The sequence below is a fragment of the Drosophila obscura genome, unplaced genomic scaffold, assembly GCF_018151105.1.
Source record: "Drosophila obscura isolate BZ-5 IFL unplaced genomic scaffold, ASM1815110v1 contig_208, whole genome shotgun sequence".
In the NCBI taxonomy this organism is placed as follows: domain Eukaryota; kingdom Metazoa; phylum Arthropoda; class Insecta; order Diptera; family Drosophilidae; genus Drosophila; species Drosophila obscura.
The window spans coordinates 1,301,090-1,317,655 of NW_024542799.1; the positions used below are offsets into that span (position 1 = coordinate 1,301,090).

Sequence of the window (16,566 nt, forward strand, 5' to 3'; positions counted from 1 at the left end):
GAAACCGAATGAGAGACCCATGCGAGCTATAAGTGTGCCACTTGTAAGGGTAAGCAAAAGGGAGGGAAAAGGACCCGAGTCAATTATAAGGTTTGGCCAGTGAAAATCAGGGGCGACCACACCCACACAGACGGCTGTCCCATGAATAATTCATCGAGTCAACTGAGTGGCTGTGCCTGCATTAATGAGTAACGCTTCTTATTTACCATGATGCCGCACAAAACAAAAAAAAAATAAAGAAGAAAGAATTGGAAAAAGTGTATTCCCCGAGACAAGTTTAATTAGAGAGCGAAGCCAGTGAAGTCAAATTGTCTTATCATAATCATCCCCATGCCCAGAAATGTTTGTGATTTTTCGCACACACTGCGACTGACTGGAAAATTGTGTTTAGTCATTGCCATCACTTTGGCTTTCCCAGCAGACATCAATCATAGTCAGGACTCGTAGACCATTTGGACAGTGGAGCTAATGGCATGGCCAGAGGAGTATCCGGCATCCAAGGAGGCGGTCCCTGGCCACATAATGTGCTGGGTGTTTGCGTGTCCTCGGAGTCTCTCGGACTTTTCGGTTGGACGACAAGTGCATGATTAATTATTTTATTATCTATAAATTGGTTTTGGACCTTTTCTCTTTCCCTCTCACGCTCTACCTTTGCATACTTTGAGGCTTGTGGATATTTTACTCCATTTTCTGTGTGTGTTCTTCTTTAAAAGGTTTTGTCCGTTTGGAAAAGCCGTGATTTTCACATACTCTGTTCCATCATCATTAAGCCCCCTAAAAGCTCTAAGTTGTGCAAAAAAAAGCAACATTATTTCCTTTTTTTGAAGTGAGAATTTATGCTCGGACATGGACTGTCCAAGAGGAGGATATTCCACTCCAACAAGTGAAGTACGGTCTGTACTTTGTAGTGGATTTCTGGTTCAATATTTTTGCCATTTTTGGCGAAAACATTCGAGTGGAAAATCTGTTGAAATTCTTTTCGGGCTGTTGCCCATTAAAAATCTTTCAATTTTTTATGTCTCTTGGTGTGGGAGGGCAGTCTTATGGCGAGACAAAGGGTCACCAGATTTGGGTCACCAACTGTTGTGCTCTCGTTTAATTAGCAAAAGTTTTATGACTCTACCATGGGGAGTGGGGAATGTATTTGAAATATTGTGATGACAGGCCGAATGGGGCACAATGGCAAACTAATGGAAATGTACTTTGATTTAGCTTTCAGACCCATTCTGGTTTTTTCCTTATTTAACCTGTACCACAGAACGTGAGAAACTTTTTCTAATCACATCCCAAATTAAGTCCATTGGGATTAGAGAACCCCCTATTAAAATTTCAAGCTGGTTCTGAGGCTCCCATTACTACCATGGGGAGGCAATCTCCGAAAAATATCTTCCTACAATTAGCGGTTAGGATCATAAAAGCAAGCCACCAACTAACTCAATCATTACGCAATTAGGCGGCACATATTTCTATACAGATTTATGACTGTATCCATATCGACTGGGGTACACATTAAATCACGCGACCCATTAATAAAATTCTTACAGTCTCGCCAGCTTCAATATATATTTCTTGTTTTGGCGGGGGGGCCGAAACAGAAGTTTCAAATATTTAATCATTGTCGCGCTGGGCCTTGAGATAGATGCCATAGTTCTGTTTGAAAACAATTTGTACGATCCCGGGGTAGGAAAAGGAGGGCAAACTGCTGCTGCAGCTGTGTGTTCTTGAGTGGAGATTCGAACAGTTTTATGACCCTGTTTTGGCTGCCATTAAAATTATTGTGTAAGTTCTGGAAATAATCAAATAGAGATCGAGAAACACTACATCGAGATCACACTCGGAATTCTTGAAGAAGACATTAAAAATTACAGATAGCTGAGAGCCAAGAAGACTCTCTGGGTTATATCAATTATTCTGATTTATCACTTCGCTGTAAACGATTTTTGAGTGTGGCCTGATCACCAAGGGGGTTAAAGAGATGCCCAGACATTAAAAATAAAATTATAAAAAAATAATCAAAAGAATGGCAAAGGAAACACTTGGGGAATATCCAAGGAGGTATAATGAGTATGTTTATGAACCCTGGATGAGTTCTGAATGAGTTCTAATTGAATTTCTTGTACTTTGAGACTTATTCTTTTCGATTATCGATATTTATCGAACTATTTATCAATACCTATCGGTTTTTTTAAATCAATATTTATCTATCAAATATATGGGATTTTATATAAAAATGTATCGAATTATCAATTGATATTTAACTTATTTAGGAACTTATCAACTTTATTAACTTGAAACCAAATTTTTTCTTTTGTTTTAAGCCATAAATAGCCATTCAAAAAGTCATTCAACTTCCCTATCAGACACCAATCCAATCTATGGCGAAACCAACTAAGCCATTACCATAATGAGGCTCATTTACATTTGACGAGTGCCCGCCATTCGAGCAAAACCAAATCGAAGCACTTACAACGCTAGATCAAATCAATGATCGACATCGACTATAGACCCACACACAAATTCGTTGCTGCAAAAAGTTTGTGGGTTTAAGCCAAAAAAAAAAAAAAAGAAATCCAATTAACACTTTTAGAACGTGCCAAAAGTTTATTGCGCAAAATCTTTGATTTATCTCAACTTTGCATAAATCAAAGGCGGAAAATGATTGGGTAGCCACTGTGTCTAAGCTGAATTGAGTCCGGGGCAAGTAGAAACCCTCGCGTACGTGGCTAGAACACCCACAGCGAGACTCAAGATAGACAAAATCAATCAAACTCGTTATTTTCCAGGCAATATGTGAAACACACATAATTTAATTTCCTTCAATGCATTTTTTTTATAGCCTGCTGCAAGTGATAAAGCTGATAAATAAATGTGTTCAATATATGAATCAAGAATTATTAAACCTGCAAAGTGCTGAAATGTCTGTTTCATTTGCGATCTAGATCCAATCAAAATGGTTCAATCAGTCAACCAGTGCATGCACATACATATGTATGTATGTACATCTGTATGCCTGGCGTGTTCCCTTGTATCTGTTTTGTCGTTCTTTTGGAACTTCATAATAATAAATTGCAGTGATTTAATCAATTGTGGCAGGTGTTTTCGTTTCTTTCGATTTTTGGTGGCCACAAAAAGTGCACGCAGCGCGCACAGGCGCAGATCGAAACTGGTTGGATCTGCGACTCCGACTCTGACGCCAAAAAAAAAGAAACAACTCGAAACTCCAACGATGGGGTCTGGGGGTCTTGTTTGATTTGCTCAAATTAGCGCATGCAGCACCGAAAGAAAAACCTGCTGGGTAGGCCACTGGGCACTGGCGTAGCACTTGCAACATGTGGCACGTTTCTGTGCGCCCGAGCACAAGGCAATTGAAATTGAAAACTTCACAGCAAATTGTTGGCACTTAATTGAGTAACTTCTGATCGATCTTGAGATGTGCTTTGCATAAATTGAGACAGAGAGATAGAGAGAGAGAGGCATAAGGGGCTAGGTTGCAGCTTGAGGCAGGTTGGGAGTGGGTGGGTGGGGGTGCGTGACACCTACAGTGTCATATGGAAGTCGCTTGACAGCTTGACTTTGATCGTGTCTCTGCAGTGAAGTGCATTGTCTGTGATCTACAGGGGGCCCAAGCGATCGATCGCCGTTGTATTGCAATTTTATGCATTGTGGCATTATGGCTATGATTCCACACTCGAAATCTATCGAACTCTTGAGGTGCTTTGGGTCTGACACAATGGGGTCATAGTTCTTAGGGTCGTGCAGCTGTTGCAATAATCTTTTCGCTTTCAAAGACTTTTATTTAATGACAATTTGAATATAAGGTAATAAAAATATAAACGTCTCTCACCCTCAAAGCAAAAACTGAAACCGCCAACAAATTTTCACATCCGTTTCAAAATTCGTATCTGCTAAGAATCACTCCCGTCCACCACTCAAACGATACTCGGATCTAGCTCTGACGATCCTCAATCTTGACGACCACAATTAGACCTCCAACATTTTTTCCATCATTGAAGAATGTTATGATCGCCTTAAGAATGCCCCGCGGGACTTGCTGCGGCCAGTCCTCCGTGTTGAAGAGGACATTCTTAATGTAGTATTCGCCCTCCGGTATTGGACACGTGTCCTCATCGACAGTGGGAAAATTGGTGGTTTCACCCTGTTTCAGCGAAGGTTGAACGAACTGCACATAAAACTTCTTGAAGCACTCACAGATGCTGGTCTGTGGCACGTCCATGGCCATGCGCTTAAAGTCACCATCCCCATTGGGACTGGAGTAGAGCTCGACGGACACCTTAAAGTCGTCGTTATTCATCTCGCCCAGAAATTTGAATGAACCATTGAGGGCTCGCTCCCGGCCCGTGGTCTTCAGGGTATCGAATAACACCAGAGTCTCGGAGTCGCCCTCGAAGGGCTCCAGTTTCTCATTGGTCACCACATAGGATTGCTCGCACTACAAGTTATATATATCTATATATATTAAAAATCCATTTTATATTTCGTATATATATTCACCGAAATATTGTGCAGCAATTGGATTAATAATACTGCCAGTATCCACTTCATTTTCTTTCTGTCCCTGTCGTTGAGTGGATTCAACCTATTTATTGCTTGATTCGGGCATGCAATTTTCATGTTTTATAACGATTAACGATCTTGTTTTTTGTTCTTCTTTGCTGTTTGTTCATTGACAACAATGTTGTTGCTGATCTTTATCTTTGAACAAGAACTTTATTTAATAACGAGATTATGTACGGGGTAAATACTATATACATATACGTATATACCTATATGTGGGTTGCATTATACAATACTGAATAGAATGCAGGAATGAGTTTATCTAGTGGGGTGTATCTACTATACTCGCAATGCAGATAAATGGTATTCCACAGTCAATTGAAATTCCATTGAGTTACAAGTGGATTTCATGTATTAGCTATAGGATAGTGAGTATTTTTCAAATATTTCTTCAAATATTTCTTATAATCATATTCATACATTTTTTATTTTATTTCAATAGTTTAAATTCGATTTATATAAATTAAAAAAATAAAAAGTCTTTTCGCTCACATTATATTATATTATTTTTTTAAATACAATTTTTTATATTTGTTAAACTTGTATTTATACTATAAACTGAATACTTTGTTACTACTCGTATTCCCATTTTACTCAGAGTGTAAAAGGAAACTCAAACACTCCTCAACACCTACAAATGAGGATATTCATATTCCTTCTTGGTGTTGTAGTGAAAAATCAACTAAAATAATTCAATTTGTTCGAATTGGTGCAGCTCTCCCCCCGCCAGATGGCAGACAAAATTCAAGCGAAGCCCCCATCAACAGCTCATCAAAATGGAATAGAAACCCACCCAAAAAACGGCGATAATAAAGCATTAATTGAAAACTTATAAACAAAAGACAGGAGTCCCGAAGACAAAAGACACGAAATGGAAAAACACACACACAAAACGCACATGAGCGGGGGGGAAAAAGCAGAACTCAGCAGGAGATATTTTACATTTTCACGGATGGATTTCCCCGGAAAGTGTTTTGGGGCGCGCTAGGTTTATATTTATAGCAGATTCATTCAAGATCCAAAACAACGAGGGCTAGGCCCTCTAGGCCCGATGGACGGGGGCACACACGCACACGCGCCCGCTGCTGCCACCAGCCTATAAATAGGGAAAAAGTCAAATGAGAGGGGATTTTCCGAAAAATGAAAACGTCACTTCAACTTGGCATTGCCGCCCGCTTTTCAATGGGGCACGGGCATCCATCCCCATGCCTATTTGCCCCCCCAAAACATCTGCAAGCCGCAACAATTTGAGGCATTTTCCAAGTAATATGCAACACATGTTGGGGCGTGGAGTGTGCCTGCAACAGCGCCTGCGCCCCGTGCCACAGGCATTACTTGTGAAGCCCAACAACGAGTGACAGTTTGCTGTCCTCAGCCAGGCATGACATTAGATGGTTCTTTGACTGGGGACCCCGAACCCAGGGTTCGAAGACGGGCTGGGCCCCCTCTCCCCGGGCAGCATTGTCAATCAAAAATATTAGAAAACATTTTCAAGGGGGAGGCCCCAGGTTGATGTCCTGTTGAATGTCTGTTTAGTGCTCGACTAAATTAAGCGAGAATAATAATGTATCTAAAACAAATTGGGGACTGCTCTCTAATCTATGGCTCTCTGTGGGCCCATCGATGGCAATCAACCAACAGCCATGGCTAAGAACGCAGTTGGCCAAAGCCTTAACCATGTTGACAGCCATAAAGCCAAAGGCATGACGAAATACGAAATACAACGGGTTAGGAAACCGTCTAGCGAGCCCAGTCAGTTTTGCATATTCCAAGTCTTAGCTCTCCCATATTAATGATACCCCTCGCTCGCAGGCAGGTGACAGGCATTAGCATAAATCGCTGAAATCGCAGAAATCACAGAAATCGCTGATGCCGAGATGTGAGCAGAGCGGACAGACAGGTCGATCGCTCGGTGAACAATTAACCAGACACCTACACGGCGAGACGAGGAGACCTGCTGGAGACCAGCGACTGCCTGCCTTAGCAGTATAAATCAAACTTTTAATTATGGTGTAATTAATGTAACGTATTTCAATTAATTAAGTGCAGTTTGATTGGCGTCGTTCTTGCCCAGAGGCTGTCCACAACCAGAAAGCCCAACCGAAACCCAAACTGAAGTCGAAAAAAACCGAGAAAAATCGAAAGAAGAAACAAATTATTACGAAACCTGAAAAAGTTTGCGCGCCAAAAAATCCACAATATCAGAAAGCGATATAAACAAGAACTTCGATCTGGGGAGACTATACAGATTGTGGGATACACTTTGATTTCGAGTGATTTGGGGATTTAATATTTAAATTCAATCCGACATTAATATGAAAATATTTGATTTAAATATATTAAATTATATATATAAATTAAATATTTTCATATTTAGATTAACTAGTTGCTAAAAAATATTATTATCTATTTATTGTGAGGTGCTTTATATTTATGAATTCTATTTTATTTTATAATAGAATTTTTTTAACCCCAATAGGTAATTTAAATATGGATATATCCGTAACATAGGATGAAACAATAGGAGAAATAATTGAAATCATAATGTCGGCAGCATTCGATCGTGAGAGTAAAGTTAATCAAATCGTCTTAAAGCCAGTCCTATCAATTGATCAACACAATTTGCCTCCAGAGATAGAGTATCTGAAACAGCTGGGCCGTGTTGCAGAAACAGGTGATAAGGCGGCTCCACTGTTGCTGCAAACCACATTGAACGGCGTCATAAACCAGCTGCAACTGCCGCTGCAGGAGGAGGGGTGGCATTGTGGGGGCAGGCAGGCCGGCCTGCCTGGCAGGCGTGGCGTGGGCGCGTGGAAAACTCTATTGCGTCGTTGCGAAAATTAACTGCAATATGCACACAGAGCCCAAAGAGGCCGAGAGCCACTTGTGGCACAAATGTTAAAAGGCTCGCCACAAGGCCTGGCCCCGCCACCGACTCAAACTCCAACTCCAACTCCGACTCCGGCAACGACTTCGGCTTCCTACGAGCACTCGCACTCGCACACCACGGGTCCAAGTCGAGAAGGCGTCGCGTCTCAATGTGCGGCGGCTGTGTGGCTTCCGTGGCAGGTTCCAGCAAATTTGCTGTCGTTGACGCTGCTGGTGCTGCTGCTGCTGTTGGCCTGGCCTAATGCGAAAGTTGTTGCCCTTGTGTTAGTGTGCCACACAGCGGTGTGTTCGTGCCACAAGTGGCAAAGCCAAAATAACACTGGCCTACACAATGGAGTTAGCTCTGATTGAATTGGAGCAGGAATCGTAGTTACTAAAATTTTTATAAAAAAAATAAATAATAAAAACAAATTTATATCTGATTTGTATTTCGAAAACAGGAATAACTTTTGTAATAAAAGTTACAAATAAAAGTAAATAGATTTTATTTCGATTTTTTATTATAAAAATGTATATCAAAATAAAATGTATACGAAGTGTTTGTCCTGTTCTAGGATAGCTCCTGAGATTGAGATTTCATAAGTTATAAAATATTTTCCCAGATAAATTGTTAGAATATCTTTTTCAAAAATTCTAAAAGTACAAAAAACAGCCTTAGTGTAGATCACTATTAAATCGTTTCCCATATTCCCATCGCTTCCCAGATATGTACTTTGTTGCGTGGTGTGGGCCTCCTAACCACGTCACGCGTCATTTTTTTGTACGTGTTGTTTCGTTTGTTGGTCAAGTGACCCACAACAACAACAACAACAGCACCAGCCAAAAAAAAGGCAACGACAACATACGACAGTAACAAATGCAACACGCGCTTAATTTTTATTAGACCCCATGCGGTGCGCATGCGCAGCACCGCATAACCGTTGCACACGAGCATACAGCTACAAATCTATCTGTATCTGCATTTGCACACACACATACGTGGAATATACAATATCTTTTTGGGGCCGGCAATTGGCATAATTGACTGCTCGGTCGCTCTGTCTGTCTGTCTTTCTATCTGTCTGCCTGGGCTCTGAGTGCAGTACGTGAGGCGGTAGAACTTTTCGGTTAACATATTGTGTTACTTTGCCCCAAAAGACAATTGATTTATGTTCATCATTAATAACAATCACAAGAGACCAGAAACAAATGTGGGCCCACAAGCCGCTCGTGATTGACACGGAGCATGAACCTTGAGGCAACACCCACTCTGGATGCTAATATTCAAATGGAATTGGGTATATCCTTATTAGAGCAGCTATTATTAACTTCATAATTATATAGCGACTAAGAATATGCATATATATGGATCAATCAATCCATAGATTGCCTTCTTCCAAAATTTTACTCAATTTTTGGGGAATATTTTGCCTTTCAATCAGCACTCTAGAGAGTGCGCACTTAGGGAAACTGCAAATAAGTATATCAAAAGAGAGAAAATAAAGGAAGACCGGCCAATAAAACGAGAGTAAAAATTTGAAATATTCAATGGCATAATTCTAAAGCCAAACAAATGTTATATTTAGTTGATATTTAGATGATAAAAAATGGCAAACTGTCTGTTCAGTAAATACCTGCTGTTAAGTAATTTCCACTTGACTTGTCGAAGGTGTTTTGCATTTGCTGGGAGAATGAGCCAGAGACCGAGAGTCGTCATCTCAGCCGAGTGTGTCGCATTGTTGTGGTTGTTTTTGGTTCAATAAATCTGGAAAATTGATAATTATAATTATAATTGATTGCCCAAATGAAATATTAACAAATATACTTGAAATAGCTTCTATTATAAAAAATCTTCGTATCTTCAAAATTGACTGCAATTTCTTTAGCTATTCACAATACCAGAACCAGGATTTTTTAGCACTGGAATTGGAAGAATTGGAATATACTCTGACTTCGCAACATGGCTTCCGGTTGACTGAACCATAGTTTAAAAATTTCTTAGAACCAATTTGTTTTAATTTTAAACTTTTTAATTCAAATGTGCCATGTGCCATTGTGTTTGTGTGTTTCACACTGTCTTTTGCAATTATCGGCAATAAATTCGTTTATGTCTGCTGTTTCTCATATCGTGCCATACTGATTTTATAGCCCCCCTGGGTCTATATTTAGATATCGCCTCAATGAAGGTCCAGATCAACAACAGCCGATCCCAACTAATTGCCCTGTCCACACACAGCACCGCCGCATGCTTATCCTTGATCATCAATGGTTCATTAACTCCGCGCGGCCACAACAAGAACTACATACAGCCAATGCCGTGGAGCGTATTTAATACAATTAACTGGGAACGTTATAAGATTAACCCCCACATCGGGAATGGAGCATCGCAGGGAGAAGTCGAGATCAGGCTTCTGCTCAGATTAACAATCAATTAAAATTGACAAGCGGACGAAGTGGGAAGTGGCAGAGAGCCATCAGGGCCAGGGCCAGGGCCATGACCATGGTGCAGCAAGTGCAGCAACCGGTCGACCGAGGAGTAAAGAAAATAAAGGAAAATGATTACAATGGACGCATAAAAGGCGCCATTTATGTAGCTCTCTGGCAAACGACACGCAATAATTACGCCCAATTAATAGCAATAACTTTTGCAAATTAGATAATTTCGGTCCACGTCCACAGAACTCTGCAGAGAGAGAGAGACTACAGTTCGGTCCACGGTTCGGACCACTCCATACATGCCCTGAGGGCACATTAAATGTAATTCTTTTGGAGTTTGAATCTGGGGTCTGGGCAAGATTTGCCTGCACGCGAGTGCCAAATGAGTGTAATCAGACAGCGCTGCACTTGTCGCTCTCCTCCTGCCCATCCCATTCCCGCTCAGGTCTTCACATTGAGACCAAGAACCGCCTCAACTCTTGTGGCACGAGGGCGGCACCTAATGGGTGTTGCTTGGGTATATTGGAAGGTGTGTGTGTGTGCGGAGGTACCTTTCATCACCTTGATTAATGGGTGGAACATTTAGTTTTGGAGTTGTGTGAAATAATCTAGGATTTAAATTGAGTTTGCAGCTAAAAGCATTAAATAATATCACATGATAAAATAAAATTATATAATATACCAAAATATATAAATTAATTAATGGGACATAAAATAAATAAAAAATCAAATAATATATGTTGGTAAAAATTAAATAAATTAGTTAGAACTTTCAATAAATATCTTTCTTTATCCTTTCTGTTTTGTTTTGTTTTATTCATTTTTTGTTTATATCTTTTTATTGTTTTATTTTGTTTTATTTATTTAATTTGATTGTATATTATAGTATTTTTTCAATTTCTTAATATATCATAATTTTAAATTCTAGCTCAGATATCAAATAGTCGACTCTGCCGCCTAATATCTATAATTTACTACTTCCCCCAGTGCATACAACTTCTTTTTTGTTTGTGTCCGGCACTTGCTGATGATGGTGCTGCTGCTGCTCTTGTGCTCCATCAAAAGGCTGCTCTGCAAATAAATTATTACCCCGTGCACTTGTGCCTTCCTCCACGCACACACACTCAAACAAGCGCTGCCCCATCTGCCCCATGGGTCCCCATGGCAGTGACTACTTAACCGAGGCGCAATGCTAAAAATACAATTGAACCTATTGCTGACAGCTGTTGCGTAAGCCGAGGAGCGGTTAGGTTGAGAAAAGGGGAATAAAAAAAAAATTAAATACAAAATTTTAATTTAAAAATAATTTTGTAGAATGTTCTCTCATCATATACGAAGAAATATTCTCAGTTTTCCAAGCAAAATCCGCCCCTGTACTAAAGCAATTTATCAAATGGCAGCACGCCAAGCTTCTCCGCTCGCAGAAAGCCAGAAACAGGCAGGCAGCAGGCAGGCTCCTCCAACCAGTCGGGCCAGCCCTCGAGCGAAAAGATGCCACAGAGGAGTCGTTGTCTCCGTCTAGTATTACATAAGCAGGCCCCGAGACGGGAAGATCGGTTGGAAGGGGGCGGGCGGTGTGGTCTTATCTATTGGCCTGCAGCCGGAGAGCGAGCGTGGAGAAGATCAAGTGGCACAAGAGATCCCCAACTGAAGGAGCAGATGGAGTGGGGCCTCGACAGCTGGCAAAAGGCAGCGGCACTGTACTGGAGCTGTATCTGTAGCTGAGATCCCAGATCCCATAGTCTGGCAGTGTCCGCTTCAGGCGGGCACGCGTCATGCAGGGATTTAGTCAAGCAGCTGGCCAAAACAGTAGCTCATTGTATAGGACTATACATACCTATATTCATGGAAATACATACAAATACATGTACATATATGTATGTATGTTTATTTGTGGATTGAAATTGATTTGTTTGTGGCCTGTGCCCGAGTGACAGGGCCAGGGACTTAAATCCAATCTGCGACTTGCAGTCGCCTCGCACACGCCTCCAATTAGGGGGCTAAATGACAATTGTACTTTTAACCCAATTTACACGACTTCACACTGATTCGCCTCCAGATGCTACTACGGCTCCTTAACTATAAATCTAAATTGCTGACGATTCGTATGAGTCTTCTTCTAGGGCCAAAAATAAAAGCAGCCCGTGGAGTGCATTGATTCGCGATATTCGAAAGGGTATTGGTATTGGTGGTGCTAAGCTCTGGCATTGATTGGAGTGATGTACAGAAAAACCAGTGCTTATTAATATTATGCGAGATTTTTATAGGTTCTGGATTTCTATATGTTAGGAATTTTCATCACTTCCACTCTTTCACTTAACTCGTTCAATTTAATCGTAATTATTGTGGTTCCATTTAATAAATAAATACATAAATAATAAATATTTATATTAATAAATAAATAAATAAATCCATTAAATCATTTACCAATTACTCTGCCAGTACTCTGCCCCTCCCTTTTATTGTAGGGCATTGCTTATGTCGCATTCATGCTCTCCCATCCCATCCAATGTCTTACCCCTTCCCCAACTCCCCCTCTCTTGTTTATGCATTTGATTATTTGCTTAAATCTTTATCGTTGATTTCTGTGTGTTTGCGTGTGTGTGCATGTGCATGTGCATGTGCCGAGTGCCTTCCTCGTATTTTCTGTAGTTTCGTATGCAGGCAACGTTTCTCGTTTCGTTTCGTTTCGTTACGTTCCTTTTGCACTCTTCGTTTGCATCCATATGCAGAAGAGAGTGATAGTGCAGGAGGTGAAGGCGGTGCTGGAGGGGTGAGAGTCAAGATCCATTAAGGCAATGACCTGTTTTCATATCAATTCTATATGCATATGTGTGTGTGTGAGTGTGTGCGAGCGGTCGAGTGTGAACAGGCTTTGTTGTTGTTTTGTCCCGTTCTAGCTTATGGTAGCCACTGCCACTGATCGGCGATCGCTTTAACGTTGCCTTCATGGTATATTGAACACAAAAGGTTAGGCAGTTCGGACACCACGGAACGCTCTTTTGGGAAGGCACGAAACGCTACCCATTTATATGTAAGTGTTTCATTGGTTCGAATTCTTTAAAGTGATCCTCAGACTGCCTTCCGCTCCCTGTTCCATATACCTTGGTCGGGTGTAGGCGGAGACGGAGACGGAGACAGAGATGGGGTCGGGGCCGAGGCACACGCAATCGGTGCAAGACGCCGCATATGTCCCAATGTTGCAAGTTGATAGTAAAAATTATGATGATGCTTGCCCCAAACAACAACTGCCGCAGTGACTGGTCAAACGGGTTCTGTGTTGTTGCTGTTGTTGCTGCTGCTGCTGCTGTGTGCATATTTATCTCCGCGTTGTCGCTGCCTCCACTTCATTAGGTCTTTAATTTTATATCGTATCAAAACAGAGAAAAGGCAGGCAGAACTCCTCTCCTTGGTTCTATGTCCGCCTGTTTATCTTCGTTGCTTCTTTGCATACCCTTTAGAGTGGGTAGACGACGTACATAGTTGCCACGGAGGGGCTTATAATGGGGAAAGAACGAAATACCATTCGAAAGTACCAGAAGATCTTATTTTCAAACTTAGCATAGAATTTGTCTTCTGCTGCCCAATGGGGAACTAATCGAAATGAAGCTCTGTACTTTCTATTCCAATATAAATGTGGTTATGGGAAGATCGATCGAAAGAACAAGAATTCGATCAATCTTTATAATTTGTATATTAATTGTATTAATCTCTTGCATGTACCTTCCAAACGAAAGTACTACAAATATCTTTCTACAAAGATAATATCAATTTAATCGATATCTAGCTTCAAGATTGGATGGCAAGGGTATTCTTTATTCGACCCTCAAAACTGACCTTTCTCTTCTCTTCTTTAATTTTTTTTTTTTATTTTTCGCAGTTCTACTACGAGTGTACGAGAGGGGGCATCTTGTGTATACACTTGGGCAACGTGAAAAAAGTCTTTGGCGCGTAAAATCTTTTTGGGTTCATTAGAACGTTGAACGTGGTTGTCGTTTGCTTCGGTCTCGGTCTCGGTCTCCGTCCTGGGATTCGGTTGGTGGGTATATTGCTTTGCTCTTTTCTGTTCTGTTCTGCTCGGTGCTGTGCTGGTTGGGCCAGAGCCTGGTCACATGGGGCAATCAAGTCGTTTCTCCTGGCCCTGTCACTCTTTGACAGCGCATCTGCGGTTTAATCTGGTTTCTGGGATGCGCTGGCTGCGTTCTGCTCTTCTGCCCAGTTGGAGATTGTGCATTGTTGCTACGAGTACGAGTACGAGTACAGTACCAGCCTAGGTTTTTGGAGTACGCTTTGCAGTTCTATTTTTAGTTACTGCGAGTGGGGGAGGGGGGCAGCGTAGTCTCGCGTGGATATGATCAATCAAAAAACTGAAACTGCTTGTAGTTCAGTGGGGTTTGAGTTCTATTATGGAGCTGGCTGGTTTATCACAATTATTTTCATTTTTTCAGCTCTCTGCTGGGCTTTTCTAGTATCCATACGATGGAAATATATTGGGGAAATTGAAAGGTTTTGAATAGAACATAACTTTATGTAATTTCCTATGATATATATTTTTTCTTACTGACCAACTCCATTGTAGATCATGTCCATCAATCAGCGCGTTAAGAGCCCTTTCTGGGTCTTTGCATTTTGGCTTGGGGTTTACTTTAGATAAGCGCTGCCCACTTTTTCCTAAAGTGCCTTTCTATTTGCCCAGAACCAACCATCCATCCGATATCTCTCTCTCCCGAGCCGCTCTCTGTGACTACTGTTTGCTCAGAAGGTTGTCCCTATTTGCTTTGGCTTGTTTGGCTACTTAAATTTCCCAGAGTCAATAGATGGAAACGCGTTGGTTGGCTTGCTGGCTCAGTTCTCAGGTCGCGACACTCGGCACAGCCTTGACCAAAACACAAACATAATTGCCATTATCTGGCGATGCAACGTAGTCTCAGGGTCAACTGCAGTTGCATCCTTGAAATAAAAAATTGAAATCGTAATGGGGCACACCCCGAGGGCGTCTCAAGTCGAAGTCGAAGTCAGAGTTTAATCAGTGTTTGACCGAGAGCAAATATGGGCAAAGCATTCTGATCACCGCTCATTTTACCCTCAATTAGACCCCAGTGGGTGGAAACTGTTTGTACAAGACCTGGCGGTAATTGTGGGCTTCATAAAGCCCAACTCTTAATCCATAACCGAGAACCTTTCGGATCGGATCAAGCTATAATCATGGCCATTGCTTATTTGCATTCGGAATTGCCTCGGATCGATGCGGTGGCACGACAAATGAATCATGCGGCGGTGGAGATCTCCTCTCACCTACTCTACCCATAGATGATGCCCCACTCTTCGTGGAGCTCGCTCTCGTGCGCGCCCAGAGGCAAGCGACATTGACAATGAGCCAGAAAGCGTTACCAAAGCGATCCACAAACGGTAGCCCCCACAAACAAAACAAAACAAAACAAAAACGAAACAATACAATGTCGGGGCGGGGCGGGGAGAGGCAACACAAACGTGTCCGTTTGTGAGAGCTTTTCGGATTTCGGTAGCCCCCACAAACAAAACAAAACAAAACAAAAACGAAACGAAACAATACAATGTCGGGGCGGGGCGGGGAGAGGCAACACAAACGTGTCCGTTTGTGAGAGCTTTTCGGATTTCGTTGCGGCATGATCGGGCAAAAGATCGTTAAGCAGTGCACAGTAGCTGCTCGAGCGTCATAATAACAGCAGCAACAAGATGTAGTCCTACTCCTCCCCCCCCACCGCCCGCCTGCTCTTCGACGACTCCCAGCCCACCGCCTACTTGTCTGTCTGTCCGTACGTCCGTGGAGTGTGGAGTGCAGCTGCAACGCTGCAGGGTGTACACTGTACAGTGCCACAGAGTGCGACGCGCCACAAATCAACAAGCCCAAGCAGGCACACACTTGGACGGGACTCCTCCGATATCGGAGCGTAGCGTAGGCAAACTGCTCAACCGGTTTGCTCTTCCACAAGAGGCGAACAGAGCGGACTTGTCCGGACGGATTGGACCGAAGAGACGACAAACGACGATGCATAAAGCTTTTTAGAACCTTCTTTGTTGCGGCTTGCAGTTTGATGCACTGAGCGAAAGCGGTGTCGGTCGGTAGCGTGGCTTTTTTTTTTGTATGTTTGATGTTTGGTAGGTAGATCGCTAGGCAATTCAGGTTATGGAATTTTTAAAATTAATTGAGCTTCAGTACTCTGTGGCATGTCATTGTAAAAGCTTCAATTATTTAGTGTTGAAATAGTGTACAATTAATAAATATAGTACCTACTATAGAGCCCCTTCCGTTGCAACAGATACCCAAAACCCAATTTCCATTTGTTTACTCTCGATGATCGATCTATTCCAATTTCTCTTTTGGTCTTTATAATAACCACCGGACCAGCGCTACATTTTGCTAGCTGCACTGCTCTGCCCTGCCCCTTCGACCCCTTTGCCATTTCTAAATCGCTAAATTTCATATATGTATCAAATTATTACTTCGATCGCGAACCCCTAATTTTGTTGCGTGTAATTGCTGCTTGCAGTGCCAGTGGAGCTTTTATTCCTATGGTTGTTGTTCCTGCCTCTGCTGCTGCTGCTGTAGCAGTCGTTGTTGTTGTGTTGCTGTCTCGTTCTGTTCAACGTGTGCGCCGATTCTTTCCTTCCTCTGTCTTTAAGGCGACTGCGCTGCCGTCTTAAGCT

General features: G+C 41.9%; 2 protein-coding genes across 6 annotated transcripts in view; both read right to left on the bottom strand.

Annotated features, from left to right (window-relative positions):
• The window catches only part of LOC111064795, a 61,176-nt gene that overhangs the window by 9,127 nt on the left and 35,483 nt on the right, over positions 1-16,566 (bottom strand). For all 5 annotated transcript variants that reach the window (XR_002606919.2, XM_022352569.2, XM_022352572.2 and 2 more), the window contains one exon: positions 9,078-9,208. Coding sequence is in view for 4 of the 5 variants with exons in the window: in XM_022352569.2 (XP_022208261.2) it covers positions 9,078-9,160 (83 nt within the window). In the remaining variant the exon portion in view is untranslated. The remainder of the gene's footprint in view (positions 1-9,077; positions 9,209-16,566) is intronic.
• Positions 3,774-4,615, bottom strand: LOC111064796. Its single transcript, XM_022352573.2, has 2 exons — positions 4,513-4,615; positions 3,774-4,450 (listed from the first exon to the last, which is right to left on the bottom strand). Exons 1-2 carry the CDS (start codon positions 4,561-4,563, stop codon positions 3,947-3,949), a joined length of 555 nt encoding a protein of 184 aa, XP_022208265.1. The 5' UTR covers positions 4,564-4,615; the 3' UTR covers positions 3,774-3,946.

Excerpts from the sequence above, each read along its gene's own strand:
- LOC111064796 (XM_022352573.2), bottom strand. The coding sequence starts at position 4,563 with ATGAAGTGGATACTGGCAGTATTATTAATCCAATTGCTGCACAATATT. Across the intron at positions 4,451-4,512 it reads AATTGCTGCACAATATTTCG|TGCGAGCAATCCTATGTGGT; the intron begins GTGAATATATAT and ends TATAACTTGTAG.